Consider the following 22120-nt stretch of genomic DNA (forward strand, 5'->3'; position numbering starts at 1 on the left):
TCTTCTTTAAGGAACCTATATCCGGACTTACAAGTGTAATTTCCTGATGTCGAGTAAGGCCAATACAAAGTGTCCTCTATCACATGTCGACTTAGGGGGATTTTCTTGATCAACTTAGCATCCTCTTCCACAAATAATCCATCCACCATCTCTTCATTCCATCTTCTTGTGCTTGTTGAAATTAGATTTGAAAATTTCCTTGGATATGAGATATCATCTTAGGAAAGTGAAACTACTTGCATAATCGAAGGGTGGCAGCCTAATTGTAGGAGTCCCTTGAACTATTATTATCTTTGCAAATTTAAGGTTTGTGGTTCGAGTCATGGTGCTTCAATTTAAATGTTGTGCTCACATGGATAGTCTCAAGTAGTTTTGGTGGTCCTACTCCATAGAATTCGAGTTTAAGTGAACTAGGGTAATGATACCACGCTGTATAAGCCATTTTTTTTTCATAAAAAAAGGTAACAAAGTGGCAAATTTTGTTTTTTCCCAGTTCTAGTTCTAGAAGGTATTTTTTTTTAGGTGTTTAAAACTTTTTTGACCCTATCAATTGAAAATTAACTACTAAATAATTGTTGGTAAAAATTCATAACATGTGTATAGTATACATATGTACGAAGCAATAAAAAACACTCACATATGCCATTTAGTTCTCAATTGTATGGTAAATTACGCGTTAATTATGGAAAAGAGTTTAGATCAGTAGAAAATTATGACACCTAGAAAGTGTTGATATCAGCCAAAAGCCCAAAACAGTTAAAGGGTTAAACAATTCCTAAAAGATAGACTTTCAAATAGAGGACTTATTACTTAAATATCATGAAACCCGAAATACTAACAACACCCTGTTGCATCTGCACTCTACTACCCTAGTACCCTAGTGCTCACGGTTATCAACATCAAACTATTCACTATAACTCTGTAAGAGCATTCACATCAAAGCGTTTAAAAGAGCTAAACTGCTATTTTAACACCAAAAACACTCAAAAACTCACTACATCAAAGTTGCTAAATTAAAAATTTTACCATCTATGGGACTTGCTAAATTTTATCATTAATATGATAGTAGTTTTTTAAATAGAATTAATAGTAATAGTCTTATAAAAATTGGAATTAATACATCAAAGAGAGAAATAGCATGTAGGTTCAAATGAAAGAGCATATATTAAACAATTAAACAAGTTTATTATATAATTTGATTTAATGACCATATATATTTAAATTTATATTTAATTCTACTTATAATACTTTTTTTTGTGTATCTATTATAAGTCTAAAAAGTATATGACAAATATTTCCGTATTAACATATTATACATGTATTAAACCTGTGCCATTATTTTTTTGTTTTTGTAATTTTCGGCCAATTTTTTGAAACCTACTTTTGTTAAAAATGTCGAATTATATCCTTCCTGTACTTAATGTATTGTACACGTATTGTATTTTACTAACTATATGATTTTTTTTTGTAAGGTTTAAAACTTATTGAACTCTATCGATGAAAAATTATCTACTATATATTATATTGTTTTGTTTGATGTGAAAATATTATAATGACAAAGTTTGGCTTCAAAGTTTGTTATCTTGGACTTCAACCACCAATAGAAAGATGGATTCTCCTTATGTGCAATGCACATGACATGACCCACTCAACTTCATAAAGTAGAATAAATGAGTTATTACACATGACAAGACACATATCATTGATAATTTGATAATTGTAAATTACAATAATGCGGAAAGGATTTGAACCGAAGATATATTTGTTAGAAAGAATAATATATGTCAATTGAATTACAAGACTCTTAACTAGTAATAATTGTTAATGTCAAGGGATTGGTGTAGTTATTTTTGAAGTGTTATGCGGTTTTAGATTTGAAAACTCTGACAAGTAAGAGACCTCATTAATAAATTATATGAGAAGTGTGGAATTTAGGGATTGTAGACATCCCAAAAAATAATAATGTAAAAAAAATAAAAAAAAATAAAAAATAAAAAGGAGAAGAAGAAGAAAAAAGTGAAAATCGACTAAAATGTTCAACAAATATCAGCACAGAGTATCCAAGAGGATCTTCTGCAAAAAAAAAAAAGAAAAAAAAAATTCTGTATCCGAATTTGCTATAGCATATTCTCTAATTTTGGGTGGGTAAATCCAGAAAGAAATTGGGCCTGTGTCTTTAACTCTTTATTAACCCAACCCAAACCGAAGTGTTTAACAGTTCAACTTCAAACCCCTAAAAAAGATCCCGGTCCTTCTAGCCGCTTAAAAGAAGGAACGGTTCAGATCAAGAAGAAAGGAAACAATCAACGGTTAAGATGATTTATGCATCGGTGATGTTATTATATAATAGTAGACTAGACTAGACCCCCAAAAAACGTCAGTGAGTTCGAATATATTGATATTACTTGGGAGAAACGAAAAGAAGAGCGAAGGGAATAGAAAAGAATAGTAAACTAGTTCAAAATAGGAGACAACATATAAAACATAACATAAAAACAAAGACAAATACAAAAACAACCTCAGACTACTCAAAGAGAGAGTGTTCCAGAGAGAGACAGAGACAGAGAGAAAATGGTGCTTTGGGAGATCACGTTGGGGACTGCGTATTTCTTGGGACTCAAGCGAACCTACAGGCTCGCTCTCAAGATTCAGCGCAAGGTTGTTAGCCCCAAACACCCCAAGATCCGCCAATTTCTTCAAAGGTACTATTCTATATCCCATCACTTTTCTTAACAAAATTTTTTTTTTTTTTTATAATTTTTGATTGAATCGTTAGGTTTGATTTGTACGATATGTAGTTGTTTGAGTGAAGTCTGTGTTGATGGGATCATTACTTGTCATCAACCCAAGTAATGGGTTTGCGATATAATGCTCAAAGCCAGCTATATATATTCACACCAAAAAATATATTGGGTTAGCTTTTGGGGCTGATTTTGTGTATATCTTTTGTGGGATGGAAATATCTATGCTACTTTTGTAATTTTTTTGTTGATATTAGCAATGAATATGGTTAAAACACTTAAAATTAACGGTCCTAATCATAGTGGTACCATAGAAATAAAACATTCTTTGAGGTAATGATTTTGGGGCATCGGTGTGATGAAAATGACAGAAAGGATTAACTATGGTTTAAATATCAAGAAGATTTAATAAACCATTGGTATGTTATTGGCTGGATTAATCAACATTGTTTTCAATTTTTTATTTTTTTATTTTTTTATTTTTTTATTGGTAATGATTTTGGAGGTCTTTTAACTCTTAAGACATCTAAAAGGGAATTTTTAATTTTTTTATATATTTCTATAATTTGATATAAGTAAGTGGTGTCCTAGTCTTTTGGTCAAATTATTCTACTACCTGATCATGGGACATCCTGAAAACCCTATGGACTAATAGTGTGGTGGATGGAACTTGGGATCTCCGGGTTTTTGGCACATCCTTCAAGTCCATTGAGGCCACGACTTGGGTGTCCCCAAAGGGACAAATTTTTGTAATTTTACTAATGTGAAATTGGGTATGATATATTTCCAAAAAGAAAGAAAAACCATCATAAATTTAATATGTTCCAAGAGAATTTGTTGAAGAATTAATGAATATGACTTGCATGTAATTGTTACCCAAGCACAGATTTTATTCATGTTAGTTTGTAAGATTCTTAATTTCCTCCCTGCAGTTTGAATGGTGGGTCGTCGTCAATATATTAAGTGGGGGTGATTTTGTTATGCCCCTCATTGGGTAAGCATTCAATTTTGATTTTAATAGAGAGAATAGGTTGCTGGGATAGAGATTTGAACTAGCATTATGCAACACGCTATTATATATCTCTCCCTGCAACTGATTTTTCCTGTTAGTGGATTGGATTCTTGGACAGCAAGGTCGGAGATTAGTATCTACTATAGCAACAGTCAATAAAATCCTTGTCCAATCTGCCTATGCTGCCGCAGTATCATTACAAACTTTATGCTTCCACACCCTCATCATTTTTTCCCATATTCTGTATCCTAATCCTATCATGACTTCAAAGAAATTAGTATGCAATTAATTTTGAGGAGTTTAACAGACAGAAGCTAGATGGAAGGGTAGGCTGAACATGAGAGCACATTCTTAGGTTAAGAAACCTTGCAAGATTTTTGTACTTTGATCTTCAAAGCAGGGATGTACAGTACTAGGGAACAAATGCCAGTTTTGAGTGTGATTTTTTACTTGTCTTGTCTGAAAATGGGATTAGCACACAAATGCCACATGCTCTTACATTCACTTTAGTTTTCTAAACTATGCAGTTTGGAACACTTCTTTCCAATGAAGGACACATAGAGCTGCTCAATTCAAGTCCTTTAAAATGGAATTTACGATAAATAAATATATATAATAATGGGGTTAGTGTGATTTGGTTGCAATGTGGGAAAGTGAGCTTAGAGCTAGTACAGCACTATGAAATTGTCTAGTTGGATTCTATCTCAATACTAGCATGTGGGAAAATTTTAAGTTCAGCTCATTAACAACTTTGTCATTTATACACATTTGAAGTTGTGAAGGTGAACCTTTCCAAGTGGTTCCCTGATTGCTTGTTCTGAATAATCTTTGTTTGACTTTGATGTACTTGAAAATTTTGGCTCCATCAAGTATTTCGTTTATTGTTGTTGTTATTTCTAAATGAACCAAGTGATATTATCAGTACCACATAAACTTGATGTCTTTTGGTTTATTAGAGATAAGACGAGATTCTATCTGTAGAAAGCCACAGATCTTGCTCCCTGACTTTGTCTTACCTATGTCCATGATAAATAAAATAATTTACACTTTAAGGCTGGGGAAAAAAAGGTTGGAACAAGATAGGTTGCTCAAGTCATGAATATATCACCCAACAGCGATGACCACTTATTGAAGTTGAAGCTTCACGCAATGTGTCACCCAATGTATGACAGATAGGACTCAAGTGTAGTTAATTTATCCACTTGGGCATCTGCAATTGAAAACAGACCTAGATATAGAACCAGATCAGATAGCTTACAACTATTTGTTTTGCATAGATTTAGAGACCCTTAATTAGGTTTATATATATGTCCCATGATGGCCCATGATGGGCTGTGAGCTAAGATATATATGTAATTCAGTAACACTAAACTATCCGATGGAAACATTGAGGACATGTTATACTGCTTTGCAACATATCTCACAAGCTCAATTGGTATGCCAGCTGCTTATCTGCCTTTTCATCTGAGTTCAGAAACCAATTTGCAAATCTATTTTAGAAAAAAGCATCAGCACTGACCACTAGTCCAGCATATCAAGGTACAGGACATCTGTCATAAAAAGCTCTTTTCATTGCAGCAGCTAGTGTTCCCTTTTGAGCTGGCAATGTAAGATAATTACAATTGCTTGTCCTTTATCCTTGAAAGCTTCAATATCGCATAAATAACTTGGAAGCTCTTGATCTTTGGAATTCAGTATGTTAATTTTTTTTTCTTTGATCTTGCCCTGTAATGAGGCTTCTTTGTTGTTGAATGCTTAGTTTAGGCAGTAAGTAGAAACTTTACTTTCTGGGTTGCTAAGATCAACGCTACTTGGCTCAAATGTTCCTTAATTTCATCAATTACTTCCATGCTATATATGTTAACTCCATATCATTGCCTTCGTTCAGGAAGGAGATATTTGCATTTTGTTGTCATTTTGGGAAAGTATTAAATACATGATTAACCATGGAATGCATTGCACAAAAATACTCTAGGTGCAAATTTTTGGACATCCAGAGAGTCACTAGCTAGCCATATTCTATAATAATTGTGATTCTATATTGGCATATAGTGTTCAATATATTACCAGAGTGGTGGCATTTGTTACTAGTTTTGAACTACTTGCTATAATTTTTGTTCTTGAAAAACAAGTATCTGATCCCCCCCCCCCCCTGTTTTGCAGACGAACACGTGCCGTATTTGATGTAGCACTCAAGGTTCATATTTTTGTTCTTGAAAAACAAGTATCTGATCCCCCCCCCCCCCTGTTTTGCAGACGAACACGTGCCGTATTTGATGTAGCACTCAAGGTTCATCATAACATACAAGAGAGGGACATAGAAGTTGGTCGGAATCTTGGTAACAGGATTCTGCGATGGCTTGACCGAATGAAACCATCAGCTCAGATTCGTGGTCCCTCTCCTGGAAATCCTCCCAATGGTGCTAGCTCAAGCTTGAGCGTGACAAAGCAGGTAAATGCCTCCAATCTGAAACCTCCTGGGGGTTCTCAAATATCCAGAAATCAGGATTCTGCTAGGCATCTTTTTACCTCAGCAAGAAATATTTGGCCTAAGCCTTTCCCATCCATTTCAATGATGATGCGATCACCAAAGACAGCTGGGAATATGACCCAGTATAGACATTTCTCTGGGCCAGAAATGTTGAGATCAAGTTACATGAGAAGTTGGACGGAAGGTCTCCGGACGGACATAAGGCAGTGGATGATACACAACTAAAGTTGCAGCTCTATTAGTGTTTTTCCAGGAGGGGTAATTTTTACATGCTCCGGGAGCAATGCTCCTCCCTCTCACATGAGAGGTGGGCCCCATGCGTGGGTCCCACCATGGGGCCCACCCCTCATGTGAGAGGAGGCAGCATTGCTTCCGGAGCACCCAAGTTTTTTCCTTCCAGGAGATGAGACTTTTGGAACTGAACTATGGAAGAGGTTGTTTTTCAGGATTGATTGAATGGAAACAGTGCAGTAGATGCAACTGATGGCGTGAACGTGCTTTGGTTCATTGCCTCATGAAGGTTTTTTTTTTTTTTTTGGTACCCTTGTTCTCTGCTGGCATTTTGTATAGTAGTTTTTTTTAAGAACTCGCAGTTGCCTGAGATCAGAGATGGCTTCTTGTTATTTAATAAAACGAAAGACATGGCGATACTCTTTATAAATTTTGTTTCTTAATTAGCAACCATTTACTGGAATGAAAACAGTAGCAAGACCATGGAACAAAACCATATAACCCCATTTTTCCTTCCAAGGACGTATGGTAAAGTTCACTTGATGATTTGAATTTTACTTAGCTAGCCTGGATTGATATCTTCTTACAGGGATCACCCAGTTCTTGTTAGCATGCATATATTATTCTTTTGGTACATAAAAATGTTGTTTTGGGGTAAAATTTCTGACTTTTCAAGTAGATTTTTACATGCTAATAAGGCCAGGTGTCATTCTCCTCGTCACAGTTAATATCCTACATATCTCTTGATTTATGTCTGGTTGTAACGATTCTTCATCTGTACAAACTGCTTCAGCATATGATATGTCTTTTTCTTTGAATTTTCCATAATTAAGGAGGGCGTTCCCCAATGAGTCAGTACGTAGGTGGCTCCATCTCTCTATTAGTCTTTCTAATTTTGATATAAACGTGATATCATGCTGCCATGCGTGTTAAGAAGTGAAAAACTCAAATTGGAGACTTGAAGCTTATCCAATATATTAAAGCTATTACTCTCAGATGTGCTTCTACTGATAAAGACACTATCATTTGGGCCTCTTCTCCTTGTGGAGATTTTTTACTCTAAAAATGCTTATTTATAGCATTGCTAATGGGTGGTATGTATAACAGCTCCTCCAGTCCTTAGATTGGTGTAAGTTAAACACTGATGGATCTTTCATAGGTAATCTCGATAAGGCTGGGGAGGTGGTATTATCAAAAACCATCATGGCAATTGGGTGGGAGGTTTTACTCTGGTTAATAGGAACAACTTTTGGTGTTGTTGCTAAACTCTGGGCTCTTAAAGATGGCCCCACTCTCTGCAATCAACTTCATATTCAATTTCTTATTGTTGAATTGGATGCCTCTGTGTTACCCTTTTGAACAATGGCAACAACTTTCCTAGATCCTTATCCCCTTTAATTGATGGCAGCAGGGTCCTTCTCAACAAGATTCCAGAGAGGTCAATAGATGTGATGATCCTATGGCAAAAAGCAGAGCTGATCTGCTTGGTGATTTTGTTTCTTTTTATTTGCCCATTGATTGTATTTTGAATCAGATTAGGCTTCATGTCTTGGGTACTACTTATTGTAGGCACTACCGTAGCAGTGCCATAACTCTTCAGTTTTCTTTAATATATTCCAGAATCCAGATAACCAAAAAAAAAATGAAATGGATTATATCATCTTTTAGCACTGATAGTTAGCCTTTTTTTAGTTTTCTCTTCTTTCATTCCACTTTTGCTATAAAACTACAATCCTTGAGGACAAAAATGCAAAAGTCTCATCCTTGAGGCATTGCCAACCCTTTAATTCTTAAACATGATTCTAAAAAAATTAATTCTTAAACATGAGGCCACACAACATCCTCAAGATATCCTCACGTCAAGAACCTGAAGTAGCCTTGAGCCAACCTCAAGATAAGATTTTACTAGCTACTAATAATATGGTTGAGATATGGTCAGTTTGACAGGGACTTTCTTTAGCATGGGATATGGGGTTTAAATTTATTTTTCAAGAAACTGATACTACTACTATACTAAATTGGCTAACCAATGATAGTGTATTACCACCAGATGTTGTCCCTTTAATTTCTAATTGCTGGAATCTTATGGCACGAGCATGGGTCATCCATCTACTTTAAATATACTGTGAGGCTAACAGATGTGCAGATGCCCTAGCGAAAAGGGGTTGACAGCAACAGAGCGTTTTGGAAGTTTACAACTTATGCCCAAATTTTGTTTATCCAGCTTTTGTGTGGGATATGAAGCAACTTAGGACTAGTAGAATGTGTCCTTTGGAGGCCTATAAGCTTCTTGTTGTATAAACCCTTTATTATCTAAATAATACTCCCATTTTTACCACACACAAAAAAAAAAAAAGATTTTAACCACTAATTAGTAAACATGTGTAATGTATGCAAAAAGTTTGCATACGTACATAGTATTTTTTTTTTTTTTTTTAAATTGCATCTCACGGTTTGTTTTCCAATTTTATGAAAATAATTGCTTTATTTTAGGATTAAAAGTATAATTCATTTGAAACACGAGAAATTAATAGATCCATCAGAAGACTGCTGAAGTAGTCATCCCTAATCCTTTCAATTAATAAAATGTTGTCACTTATGCAAATATGATATTACCTAGTGATTTTTTTTTCCCCTTGTGCTTATTAGGAAGTTGACTCACACATTTGTACAGGTGGCACAATTTTATTGGTTAGGAGGACCACTTCAGGAGTTTTCTCGGTAGACCTAATAATTTCTCCTGAAACACGTGACGAACTACATGTTAAATATACATGCATATATACTATAAAAGGTAAAAGATAAAATTTTCCAAATCCATCAAATTGTCAAACATTGCGTACAAGATATTTAAAATATATATCTAAATGAAACATATTGCCATCATCAATCAAGTTTAATATATATATATATATATATTTTCTTGAATAAAAAAAAGGGTCTTTAGTGTGATCTCATCGACCCTACACTACGTAGCAACAATGAGTTATACCATATGTACTAATCATTGGCATAACACATTTGTTGAAGCGCTATTACTCGAATCACTCACCTCCAGCCAATCATCATGTGAAGTGATATAGGGACTCCTACCTCCAAACCACATCCCACAGTAATAGTTATTTTATTAAATTGTGAAACTTAGGTTTTAAAAAAAAAAATGTTGTCATCCTCCATCCTTTTAAGAGTCAATTTTTATGGATGACTCCGAAGTGTTAGCCAAGAGACCAAAACTTAATATCTCATTCATTTGTGGTCAAAAAATTAATAGAATAGAAACCATTAGGATTTGTGTTATTTTATTTAATTAATTTAGAGCATTTGCATACAATGCAAAATAGAAAAATGGCTCAATTTTACACATCTAACCTCCAAAATTACTCCATCAGTCAAGTTAAAGATATGTAAATTTGCAAATTTGCTACAGTAATCTTGTAAATTTATATTAGCACTATTCATTTTATATTTAATATTTTATTCTTTCTTTTCGTATTCTAAAAACGAATGAAGAGAGTAGATGGTGGTGATTATGTGTGATGAAATAGAAATAATTAAAGAATAAAAAAAATTGATATTGTAATGAAATAGAGTTTAAAATAGATGATTTGATGTGAGTTTCTTTCTTTTTAAATAGTTATATGAATTAAAAAAAAAGTAAGTTTTTATACTAAAAATAAATAAAAATTTTTCACACTTAAATATTCTTACATTAGAAAATTTATTACTTGGATATTTTGAGGACCGAGCCCCTTGATTATAGGTCAAATTTTAAAACTTACCTTCTAAGTTTCACTAGTTTTTATTTCAGTTAAGTTTCAAAACACCCCAATTCAGACTTGTGTTATCTTGCCATTTAAATCACTAAAACTACATTATTTTGCTTTTAATTTAAAATTTTATTGTCTAAAAAAATAAATTAAAAAAAAAGTCCAAAAAAAAAAAAACCAAGCTCATGCCCAAACCCGATGTTCTCGGGTTGAATTTGTTAACCCGAATAACATCTTTATTATCAATTATCATTATTCTGGAAAGTGGGAATAGTGAAACAGGAAAAGGAAAGCCAAATCCATGTTGAAGTCTTCAAACCAATTCCTCCAGTAAACGAAATACAAACATTTTCCCATCAACTTTCGCTGAACCGGCCTAACAGGTAATCTTCATCTCCCTTTTCTGGTAATTTGATTTCCATAAAATTAGGATTTTGTTTGTCAAGAATTTCATTATTTTTATTGCCGTAAAGCCTAGGTCTTGATAATTTTAAATAGTGTGTTATTCATTCATGTAATTAGATTTGACTTTCTCTTCACAGGAATGTAAATTCCCGTGCCTTTCGTTGTGATTTGCTGTTGTGAAACTGTATTTTTCACTTTCAATTAAGCTGTGATTTGCAAGTTGAAGTTCTTCTACCATAAATAAAAACTTTGAAGAATTTAAGATTGTAGGTTATTGTGTTTTGAGGTGGTGCTTTTACTCTTATAATGTACCTAATATTTTCTATCTCATATTTCAATTTTATGGGCTTTTTGTCTTCAGAAACTAGACTCTGCTGAAAGTAATTCATTTCTTAACAGCTAATCTCAATTTTTTTTAAAAAAAAATTATAATGTTTATGCTTAGGATTTTAATGGGCTCTTGTTCAAATGGGTCGAGGGTAAGGTCGCGAGTTTGAAACCCATTGGGTGAGTACATTTTACCTTTTAAAAAAAACTTAGAATTTAGAGAGGCTCAATAGAGGTACATCCCGCTAATAGAGATATTTTGACGAATACCAAATGAAGGACAGAAGTACCGACAAGGACACTCATGAAATTTGAATGACAAAGCATGCTCATGCTTTTATTGAATGAGTGATTTTGACAACACAGAGATGAGACTGAATGGAATTATAGAAAATAAGAATTCCTTTTTTTTTTATCCCCTTCTTTTGAAAGGTGTCCATAATCAGAACGAGAAATGTTTTATTTTCTTTTGGGGAGGGGAGGGGGGTTGGGTAAAGATCAGGATCAAGATTGGTCCTCCGGAGCTAGGATTTTGAGGCGAATGCTATATTGTCGTGAGAGGGGGCATCTATCATCAAAGCCTGTAAAATGGTTACGGATGCTCAAATACTTTCTAAAGCTAAAAGTCCTGGAATTTGTTGTTAGCATTGATAATTAATATGTGATCAGTCAGCAAGTTGCTCTAAACCTGGAAGCTTTAGCATAAATCCAAATGTGGGTGTTTTGGTTCTTATATCCTGTTCTCCTATTTTTACTTATAAAAAATAAATGTTCTTCTCCTATTTATGGGCCTAATTAGCTTTTACCTAGTTTATGTCTTCTTCTTCTTTTTCTCACAATGAATATTATGTCACCCAGATTTGCATTACTTGTGTATTTTCTAGGCCATGACTTAATAGTTGAAGCCTTATTTGGTTGCTCAGAATTGAAACTATAAGCAGTGTCTGTATTTTAAAACTCAAATTTTACTTGTAATTTTCATACATTTTTTTTTATTGCTGTGTCCTTAGCACACTGCTTGTGTGCTTTGGCTCCTTTTATTATCTTTCTTTTTATTCAATGAAGTATCTTTTACTTATCAAAAAGGGAGGAAAAAAAAAAAAAAACCCTCAAATTTTACTTCTGCTGTAATGCCCTATATTTTCTTCTATGAATTTTATAATAATGGATTCATATGGTTTGAGAAACATGAAACCTATTGTGAATTGTGCATCTGCTCTCAATAACATTATAAGTAAATTGGTCCTTGGGTTAGGACTTAAATAGATATGATTAAATCCCAAAGGTGGTGAAGAAAAAATAAATAAGTAAAAAGTGTAATGTGAACTCCAAAAGAAATATATTATTATTTGAGGCATAGAAACAAATTGGATCTTTTAGGGTGGTTTTGTTAATTTTTTTAAATAAAGCAATTAAATAAACCATAATTGGGTCACAAATGTAATAAAAAAAAGTTGAGAAAAGATGAATCCTTTCTTTATTTTTCCTAGCAGCCGTAAATCCTTGCTCTAATATATTATACAACTCTTACACAAAATAAGAGAGAGAGAGAGGTGGTCAACATGAAAGATGAAGGGAGACCAATATTTGATTGTGGGCATAAAGTCTTGCTGCTGGAAATCGAATTAAAAGGTGAAAGGTCAATCTTAATCAATATTTTTGGATTGATGTAAGAATTTTGAAGTTATATATATGGTTTGTTGGCAGCATAGTGAGATTAGACTATTTCTGCATTATTTTTTAGTTGATTACAGTGATAGAGGTTTTACGTACTGGGTTGAATTCAAATAAGGACCTGATGGTTGCACTCTTAATTTTAAGAGGTCTTGTATATTACATTGATTATTCATTTAAGATCTTAGGTCTGGAAATATTTAAGGTTTGATTACTAGAATTGGTGCATGATTACAATGTTTGATTAAAGTGACCTAATACACATTCTCGTCATCTACTGAAGGTCCCAAAATAAATAAAATTATGAGCTAGTTACTTATCAACAATGGTCATGGCCTTCTGTTAGCAAACCAAGAGTATAATGTGTACATAACAATGGTGCCTATGGGAGCAGTTCATAACATTGTTAGGTTCTCTTCCTATGAAATATTTGGGTCTTCCTTTGGGTGCAAAATTCAAGGAGAAGACAATATGGAATCCAATTCTGGAGAAGAACTTCTTCTGATTATCATGCAACTGTAAAATCATTTCTTAAGATATTATATGTTGTGGACCTTATTTTGGATTTGAAACTCTGGATCAGGTATATAGTGTAAAGTGGTGAACCCTGGCCAATGGGTGTTAAGTTATTGGCCTTCGTGATCTCATTGAAGAGAGTCAATGCAGTTTGGCCATGGCTAACAGGGGTTAAGTTGTTAGCCTTTCGTATTGATGCAGTGTTTAAGACCCTTCGAAGAAGGGCAATAGACAGTAACTAGCCAGCATTGGTTAAATTGCTGGCCTTTGGTTTCCAATAAATGGAGCCAATGCTATGTAACCAAAATTCTGTGTGTGAAATATGTGCTTCTGTCCCGAGATATTGATTTTGTAAACTTATGAATTGTCTATATTTGTTCAATTCACATCTGGTTCAATCCCATACCAGTAGCTACACGTATCAGTTTTACCTTAAAAATAATAATAAATTTTCTATATGTCACTGATTGAAAATTATGTTCTTACTATTTAGAGCTAATTAACTTATGATATCTCTGTTTGTCATTTTCACTGTTTACACTGTTTTTGTGAACATCTCAAGGCATGTCTGTTTTTAAGTGAGTTTTATTTTCTTACAAAGAGACTTTATAAATTGTTATACTGAAATCACTTATGAGTGTGTGTGTGTGTGTGTGTGTGTGTGTGTGTTTGTGTAATCTCTGTCCTCACTAGACACCCAGTCTTGTGAATATTTTGTATTTCTACTTACTAGGCTGTTAAGCTCATCCTTTTCACACACACACACACACACACACACAGATATATTTCTTTTTTTTAAGATCAAATTTGATACAATAGAGGTTTAGCACATTGTGGGTACTCTCTGAAGCTGGAGGCAGTTTTCTTGTCCAAGGATTTCAGTTGGCATTAGAAATATTCCTGAATAATTTTTTTTTTTTATTCTTTATGTTTTATACCTTTGAGGGCTACATGATTTTAATTTTTTTTTTCCTGATAAATAAGAAACAAAATTAATGATTAATTATCTATAATTCAAAATTTGAAATCTTCCACACACAAAAAAAAAAAAATTAAAAAAAAAAAAAAAAAAGGTAGAACACATTCAAAGTCCTTGTACCCAATATTGGCAATAAGCAACAACTACTGAACTCAGATACTCAAAAGTACCACTTGGTAGTTCATTAGAGTAATAACCATGAAGCTTTACGCCATAGGGAGGACTTCAATATCTGTTGCCACTGCAGGCGACTGGAAATGATCCTCCTCCTTTGGAGTGTGGATTGTGACCAGATCAGGTAAGGGACTTTTGGGGCCCATCTTGCTGTGGGGATCCCAATTAAGCATTATCTTGACCTTGAACATGTCTAACGGCAGAGTCAATATATTCATTGACTGGCTGACCAGAAGAAATCACATATCCATCCTTAAACTTCATGGCCTTTGCACGATGTGCCCCAAGCTTTCCATTAACAATCACCTCACATCCCTTTGCCCCCCACTTTCCATGACAAATCTCAGTACACCATTGCAAGCCCTCCTAACAGCGAGACCTCCAAGAAGCTTGTATCAGAGAGACTTGGCCTGAGCAATAGCGCAAAGCTCTCTGTTGTTGACTTTCTCAGCGTAAAGCTCTACACTGTTCTCTGGAAACTTGAACCTTTTCTGTACCACCTAGGTAAGCTCTCTGATTTTTCTTCCCTTCTCACTGAGAACGTTCTGTGTTTGTGTGGCTCTGATGATGACATTGGTTTGCATCGGGTAACCCTAACCTCAACGCCGGAGTAACCGTCCTCAGCGAGCTCATGGGTCAGTACCTCGTTCAGCTCGGCGTAGAAAACTCCGTCAGCTACGAACTTTCGCCATTTTTGAAGGAAGAGGTGGAGGGATCTGAGCTCTAAACTTGAGGTGGTTTGTGCTCTGGCGATTTGAAAACTGTGAAGGATTATGTTTGATTTTCACTTGTGAACCTCATTCTTTGGGGGTTTACTTTATATGATTATATTGTGGAGATTTTAGCGCTTTATTTGCATATTGAAGTTACAGAAATAGCATTGAACACCAAATTCATGTAGTTGGGTTTGGGGCTGTGACATTTGCAGTGAAATTTCTTTGTACTACCGTACAGATTTGATTCAATTTGAAGCTCATTTATATACCAAGGGACTAGATATCCAATTCCAAGGCATTGATTCCATGCAACCCTGAGAATTCTTTTGTTGTTATTATACTTTTTGTGGGTGAAGAAGAGGAAAGAGGAGAGGGGGGGTTGGGGGGTGATGTTTTGGGGGGGGGGGGGGTGGGGGTGGTTTATGGTAGCTTGTTTGTATGTGATGCACATTATGATACTTGTTAATGTTTGATCAAAGTGTCAGCTACTATGTGCACAGTTGCTGATTTGTCTTCTTTATACTTGCATTACAGGCAGTGAAAGCCATCAACATCAGGATGGAATTAGCAGACAGAGCAGTTGGGTTTCTGTTATCTTTTATCAGCTTATCCATATTCACGTATTATACATTCTGGGTCATCATTCTGGTCAGTTTACTTCCAATTTAATTTAATCTCTTCCTTTTACAACCCCTAGCCCCCTCCCCAAATTCCAAAAAAGAAAAAAGAAAAAAAAAGGGAAATGAATACTGTACGCATAACCTATTGATGTTTTATTCATATCTTGTGATCTTTCAGCCATTTGTAGACAGTGATCACTTCATCCACGAGTATTTCCTACCACAAGAATACGCCATACTAGTACCTGTATTTGCCGGTGTGGTGCTTCTCTGTTTCTTGTGTGTATTTATTGGATTTGTGATGCTGAAATCCAAAAAGAAGAAGGCTTGATACAATTAGTTCTGCCTTTTTTTTTCTTTAAAAAAAAAAAAAATCTTTGAGAGTAACTTAGAGTTCTACTTATTTTCTTGTTTGTTTTTTTACCTCTCTACACATTTTCTGATCTGAAGGAGTGTTTTAATTTTGGATTTGTTGAAACTTGCAGATTTTGTATATCTGTATCATTTCTAATACTATTGGAAGCTCATATATTAGTCTATTACCTTAGGGCCTAAACTTATTTTGGAAAATTGCGAATGAACTACCAAATTTACTGCATGTTGCCTATAATTTGTCCATGGTTGTTATGGCACTACTGCATTCCTTGGCATACTTTGCTCATTGTTTGGTACTGCTACCACATGTTATGCAAGTGACTTAACATAACACCACTACAGACCACTTTAGTTTAATTTATTTTCCCCCTCCTTTTTATGGTATGGACTCCCGTTGTTAGTTAATGACATCCTACTTGCCTAGGATAGAGTGCTGAAAGTATGCGTTTGTTAATAAGTTTTGTAACTCAACTTACACCTTATGATGTTTTCAACGGGGACATTTAGGGGTTCAACTTCCCCTCCCCACTGTTGTAACTGTTGAATTAAAAATCCAAACTGCCCCCTCCCCCGCCGCCGCGCCCACCACCCCCCCCCCCCCCCCCCAATAGTTCATGTTGAAACTGTATTAGTTTCCATGATTTTTTGGGCACTTTTTAACAAGATAAAGGATGCAAAACTAGTGGTGACAAATGAGGATGATAAAGTTAGTAAGAATTTTTTATTTGGTTAAGGATTTAAGATACCTGTATAGAAGGATTTTGTCAAAAAGTTATAGCTTAAATGGCATCTCCTTCTACTGTAAGAAAGGGTGGAAGGTAGGCTCCCATTGGGTTCATTTATAAGTTTTCTAATAAACAAAAAAGGTAAGGATTTCGCAGAGGTCCAAGTCCATTGTGGTAGATGATGTAACTATAAATTTAATTATCTTAATAAAAATTTTAACTTTTCTTAATATATATAACCAAACCCCTGGCCAAACCTTTAAACTCTTGGGTTGTCATTCATTTAGAAAAGTGCAAACGGTGAAACTGGAAAAGGAAAATGAAATCCATGTTCGAATCTTTAAACCAATTCTTTCTGGTAAATAAAATAGAAGCTTTTCTAACAACTTTCTCCCAATCAACCTAATAGGTGATCTTCAACTAGATTGATTTGCAAAAAAATAGGATTTTTGAATCATATACTTGTTTTATAGACAGGAACCCTAGAACTAGAGAGTTGTTAATAGTGTGTTATTTATTCATGTAAGTAGATTTGACTCTCTTCACAGAAATCAAATTCATTAGCCTTTCAAAATAAAATAAAAAATTTGAACTCTTTTTGGGCTTTGTCATGGTCAGTTCGTTTGCATAGTTACACAATTTTACATAATGATACATGAGGTTAAGGATGTAAATCAAATCTTTAATGGGATTAAAAGTTTATACTGGCTACGTGATTTGTAATGGTAAAATTTTATTCTTCAATTTCAATTAAGTTATGATTTGTAGGTTGAATTAAGAAGAATTTAAGATTGTAGGTTATTGTGGTTTGAGGTGGTTTTCTACAATGTACCTAACATTTTCCATCTTATATTGCAATTTTATTGGCTTTTGTCTTTAGAAAGTCAAGTAATTTATTTCTTGACAATTATTCTCATTAAAAAAAATGAATTTAAAATTTTTATTCTTAGGTTATTAATGAACTCTAGTTTAAGTGGCATTTCCTCCTCTCATAAGAAAGAGTAGAGTGTAAGGTTATGACTTAACAATAATTTAAAAAAAAAATTAGAATTTAAAGAATGTAAGCCTAAACTATTGTAATTACTTGGGGCATATTAAAAGTATGGTATGGTATAGGAATGCAAGCATTTTTTTTTTTTTTGCACACATCTTTCCTCCCATGTTCCTTCTCTTTCTTTCTCTTTTTTTTTTCTTTTTTTGGGGGGGGGGGGGGGGGGGGGGGATGCCCTCAGGGCTTGCCCTACCCCCTTAACTCACACAAAACTGAATCCAAGAGGAAAAACNCAAGTTCTCCACCCTCCAAGCATTTCCAAGGACCTTGCCAAGATCGTGATCAAGGTCCAGGGAATGAGATGGCCCTGGATAAAGGCAAGGGCAAGGAAACTAGCCCCTTTTAGGAACCAAGAATGCTGCCTAGACCCTGGACAACGAGGTTGAGACAAAGGAAGCAGAGGCCAAAGATGTTCCTACCTTTCAACCGAGCAAGAAAGAAGACCCTCCTCCTTCAGCCAAAAACCAGAGCAGGCGTAAATCGCATCAGACTTTCGGTGTGACAAAGTTTGGGTCTCACCTTGGTGGTAGAACACTAATGGAGGTTTGCAAGATTGCCAAACGATCGATGCCCGAGTGTTGCCGTTTCTAATGATTATCATGAAATTAGGAGAGAATCAAGGGAACATCCTAGGATGGGGCCATCAGGCGCTCTCGCCTCTTCTTCTTTCTCATCGCCGGTACCATCCGTACTAGCTTGATTGCTGTCGGGACGAGATAGTGAATCTACCATTCTCACGGGCCTTCTCTTTTTATAGTTATCTTTAAAATAAGCCTGCCTCAGCCTCTGTTTTTATGGTTAGCTTTAAAACAAGTCTGTCTAAACCATTTGGTGTATGATGTACCTTTCCTTTATTTAATAAAAAGGGCTGCACTTTTTATTTTATGAATTTTAATTTTTCATTTCTCTATAACAATTATTTAGTGTGTGTATTGTTATTTTTCCCTCAAATGGGGCTTGGAATTGGTGTTGACGGTAACAAAGAGTTGTCACCCTGACTTTAACAAAATTGACAATAGCACCCGGCCGCTAACTTTAAATAAGTTAGCCATGTGGGAATAATCGGGGACTTAACCATATGCTCTATACCACAAATTGTGCAACCATGAAAGGATGTTGGATTTAAAGTAGGTCATTCGAGGGGACCCTCGTGCATTAAGGCTCTATTCAGCATTTACAATGACGTCATGGCGTTGGTTTTTCCCAAGCGTCTGGTTCGAGGATCCAAGCACGTCTTAGGTTATGTTTAAGCACTTGTAAAGAGATGTCATAGCGTTAATTTTCCCAAAGCATGTGGTCCGAGGATCCGTACAACGTCCTGATTCTGTTCAACCTTTAGGTGCTTGCTGAAAGTTATTAGTTTCCCCATAGGTTTGAGTCCGAGGACCATGCAAGACCTTGGCTCCGTCTAACACTTAGATAATTGTCAAAAGTTATTAGTTTCCCCATAGGTTTGTGGTCTGAGGGGTCATGCAAGACCTTGATTCTGTCTAACACTTAAATAATTATCAAGAGTTATTAGTTTCCCCATAGGTTTGTGGTCCGAGGAGCCATGCAAGACCTTTACTCACGTCTTTGTTGAGTGGAGAAAGGGTAGGCGATCCGAGGAGCTGAACTCCTTTTAGATTTTGCGCATCACTCAAATAGATGTTTGAAGTAGTTAATCTCCTAAAGGGCTGTGGTCCAGGGGTCCAGACAACGCCCTGATTCCGTTTAACCCTTAGGTAGTTGCTGAAAGTTATTAGTTTCCCCATAAGTTTGAGTCCGAGAACCATGCAAGACCTTGGTTCTATCCAACACTTAGACAATTGTCAAAAGTTGTTGGTTTCCCCATAGGTTTGAGGCCGAGGACCATGCAAGACCTTTACTCACGTCTTTGTTGAGTGGGGAAAGGGTAGGCGATCCGAGGAGCCAGACTCCTTTTAGATTCTACGCATCATTCAAATAGATGTTTGAAGTAGTTAATCTCCTCAAGGGCTGAGGTCCAGGGGTTCGTACAACGCCCTGATTTTGTTTAACCCTTAGGTAGTTGCTGAAAGTTATTAGTTTCCCCATAGGTTTGAGTCCAAGGACCATGCAAGACCTTGGTCCTGTCCAACACTTAGATAATTGTCAAAAGTTATTAGTTTCCCTATAGGTTTGTGGTTCGAGGAGCCATGCAAGACCTTGGTTCTGTCTAACACTTAGATAATTACCAAAAGTAATTAGTTTCCTCATAGGTTTGTGGTCCGAGGAGCCATGCAAGACCTTGGTTCTATCTAACACTTAGATGATTACTAGTGTGTGTTAATTCCCCCAAAGCTGGAGGTCCTCGAACCCATCATGGCTAAGGTTCTGTTTAACCACTTCAGTAGGTTAGAAGATATCAGCATATACTTTCCATAACTAATCCCGCCACGGAGCCTCCTTGAATCACTCTGTGTTACTACCCCTTCCTTTAATGGAGTTCCGGCAAACTCGGCCTCCAGATTCGCGAGGATCGGGCCCTGAATAGAGGTACGGGGCACATACCTAGTGGCAGAAGCACCTAGAACTGTGCCCCATTTAGCAATCCTCCCTGTGTAACCCACACTTCGAGGTATAGACCACTACAGCTTTCCCTAGAGGCTCTTGCTGATGGGGGCCTAATCCCATCTTAACTAACTATTGCACTAACTATCCTACAAGCTCTTCCCACAGACGGCGCCAATTGTTAGGTCTCAATTTTCGGATTAAACCCAAAAATGAATGGGATCTTGGCCTAGTGGACCAAGTACAATGAATTTGTAGAGAGCGGGTCTAAGAGCCAGGTTTTAGTGCATGGGCAACGGTTAACACGGGGATTTATGATGATCAAACAGCAATGAATTGAGTTCATCAAGGAAAATTCATCCTCGGCACCATCCGAGGAGCTCTGCTCTTGTATGTACTGAATGATAGTGGCTACAGGGGTTCTTGAGATCGCCATCATGCTCTCTCCCTTTTCTCAGCCCCCCCTTCTATGGTGGGTTTCTCCTCTTATAATGTCCTCTTTAAACGATCATGACCTTCCACCCGTTGATCATCCAAGCCTATACTTAAGTGTCTGTCCCATTAGGCGTCCTCTCTAGCGTTTTGTGAGTTGTGGTAACCGAGGTGACACTGTCCAGGAGTCATTTCCTCATTTATGCGGCCAGAACGTTAGCTGTGAGCATTTAATGTGGATGTGACAGTTTCTCCTGGAATTGCTCCTCCACCATGCCCCCATGGCTGGTCCATCGTACTTGCCCTTCTTTTTGGAACACTTTGGGAGGCTGCCTTTGATGGTGTGCCGCTCTTCCCTTCAACGACCTTGGTTGACCGAGGACAGGATTATCCTCGGCTATGCTTCTCAGCAATTTGGGCTTTCCTCGTTCGTCCTCGGACATTCCTTCTTCCTCGAAGTGGGCCTTGGGCTTAGTATGAAATGGGCCGGGGTTGCCAGATTCTTTGGCCCCACAAGTATACATGAATAAATTTATTTAGAGTAGGCTCAAATTAATGCTGGTGCATCCCACTGGTGGAGGTGTTTTTGACATATACCAATAAGGGACAAAAATCCTAACAAGGACAGACACTCATGGAACTGGAATGAAAGAGCATGCTCATGCTTTAGTTGAAGGATAAAATCTATTACTTGCATGGATCCACACATCTGTGCAATAAACACTCTTTTTAGTTGAATGAGTAATTTGGACAAGATGTAATTGAATGAAAAAAAGAAAAAGAAAAAAAAGAAAAGGAGAATTCTCTTTTACACCGCCCCCCCCCCCCCCAACTTCTAATTTGAACATGAAAGTTTCACCACTCCTAACTCGTCACGTGGGCAAGTTGTAGCAAAAGTTGTGGCACTTGTTGTGGAACTAGGCTTTTTGAGTTGAGAAAGATCATAATCAAAATTGGACCTCCAGAGCTAATGCAAACTCTATGTTGCCTTCCATTAGATGATAAGTGTGGCTGGGTGTTTTTATTAAAGCTGTGTTTTTTTGAAAGGGATTACTAACAATTTGTTCGGACGGACGAAGGAGCAAGAAAGAAGAGTAAAGGGAGGGGCGGGTTTCATGAACCCTATTTGTAGGGACAAACCTAAACAGGGCCAATTTTGGGGCTTTAGTATGCTTTTTTTTTTTTTTTTCCGTATATTTAAATATTATTAAATAATATAAATTTAACTATTGATGATAAATTTGTGGAATAACGCCCTCTTATTTAAGTAGCTATCAAGTAATGAAGGTTGGATTTCAGTAATGATTTTTATCGGAAAACTATTAATTTTGATGGCGAGAGAAATGAAGAGCTTGATCACTTTCTATGTGTTT

General features: G+C 35.9%; 2 protein-coding genes and 1 pseudogene across 2 annotated transcripts; 2 read left to right on the forward strand and 1 right to left on the reverse strand.

Moving 5' to 3' along the window:
• Positions 1 to 2400: 2400 nt before the first annotated feature.
• Positions 2401 to 6928, forward strand: LOC112010544 (uncharacterized). The gene is made up of 2 exons (XM_024042891.2): positions 2401 to 2702; positions 6010 to 6928. Exons 1-2 carry the CDS (start codon positions 2572 to 2574, stop codon positions 6467 to 6469), a joined length of 591 nt encoding a protein of 196 aa, XP_023898659.1. The 5' UTR covers positions 2401 to 2571; the 3' UTR covers positions 6470 to 6928.
• Positions 6929 to 10485: 3557 nt separating this feature from the next.
• LOC112010537 (dolichol-phosphate mannose synthase subunit 2) lies at positions 10486 to 16263 on the forward strand. The gene is made up of 3 exons (XM_024042881.2): positions 10486 to 10625; positions 15568 to 15681; positions 15832 to 16263. The coding sequence occupies exons 2-3, from the start codon at positions 15592 to 15594 to the stop codon at positions 15982 to 15984; spliced, it is 243 nt and encodes an 80-aa protein (XP_023898649.1). The 5' UTR covers positions 10486 to 10625; positions 15568 to 15591; the 3' UTR covers positions 15985 to 16263.
• On the reverse strand, positions 14350 to 15118 carry LOC112010527 (small ribosomal subunit protein uS3x-like; annotated as a pseudogene).
• Positions 16264 to 22120: the final 5857 nt, after the last annotated feature.

The sequence above is a fragment of the Quercus suber genome, unplaced genomic scaffold (genome assembly GCF_002906115.3).
Source record: "Quercus suber isolate HL8 unplaced genomic scaffold, Cork oak 2.0 scaffold_106, whole genome shotgun sequence".
Lineage (NCBI taxonomy): Eukaryota > Viridiplantae > Streptophyta > Magnoliopsida > Fagales > Fagaceae > Quercus > Quercus suber.

Excerpts from the sequence above, each read along its gene's own strand:
- LOC112010544 (XM_024042891.2), top strand. The coding sequence starts at position 2,572 with ATGGTGCTTTGGGAGATCACGTTGGGGACTGCGTATTTCTTGGGACTC. Across the intron at positions 2,703-6,009 it reads ATCCGCCAATTTCTTCAAAG|ACGAACACGTGCCGTATTTG; the intron begins GTACTATTCTAT and ends CCTGTTTTGCAG.
- LOC112010537 (XM_024042881.2), top strand. The coding sequence starts at position 15,592 with ATGGAATTAGCAGACAGAGCAGTTGGGTTTCTGTTATCTTTTATCAGC. Across the intron at positions 15,682-15,831 it reads CATTCTGGGTCATCATTCTG|CCATTTGTAGACAGTGATCA; the intron begins GTCAGTTTACTT and ends GTGATCTTTCAG.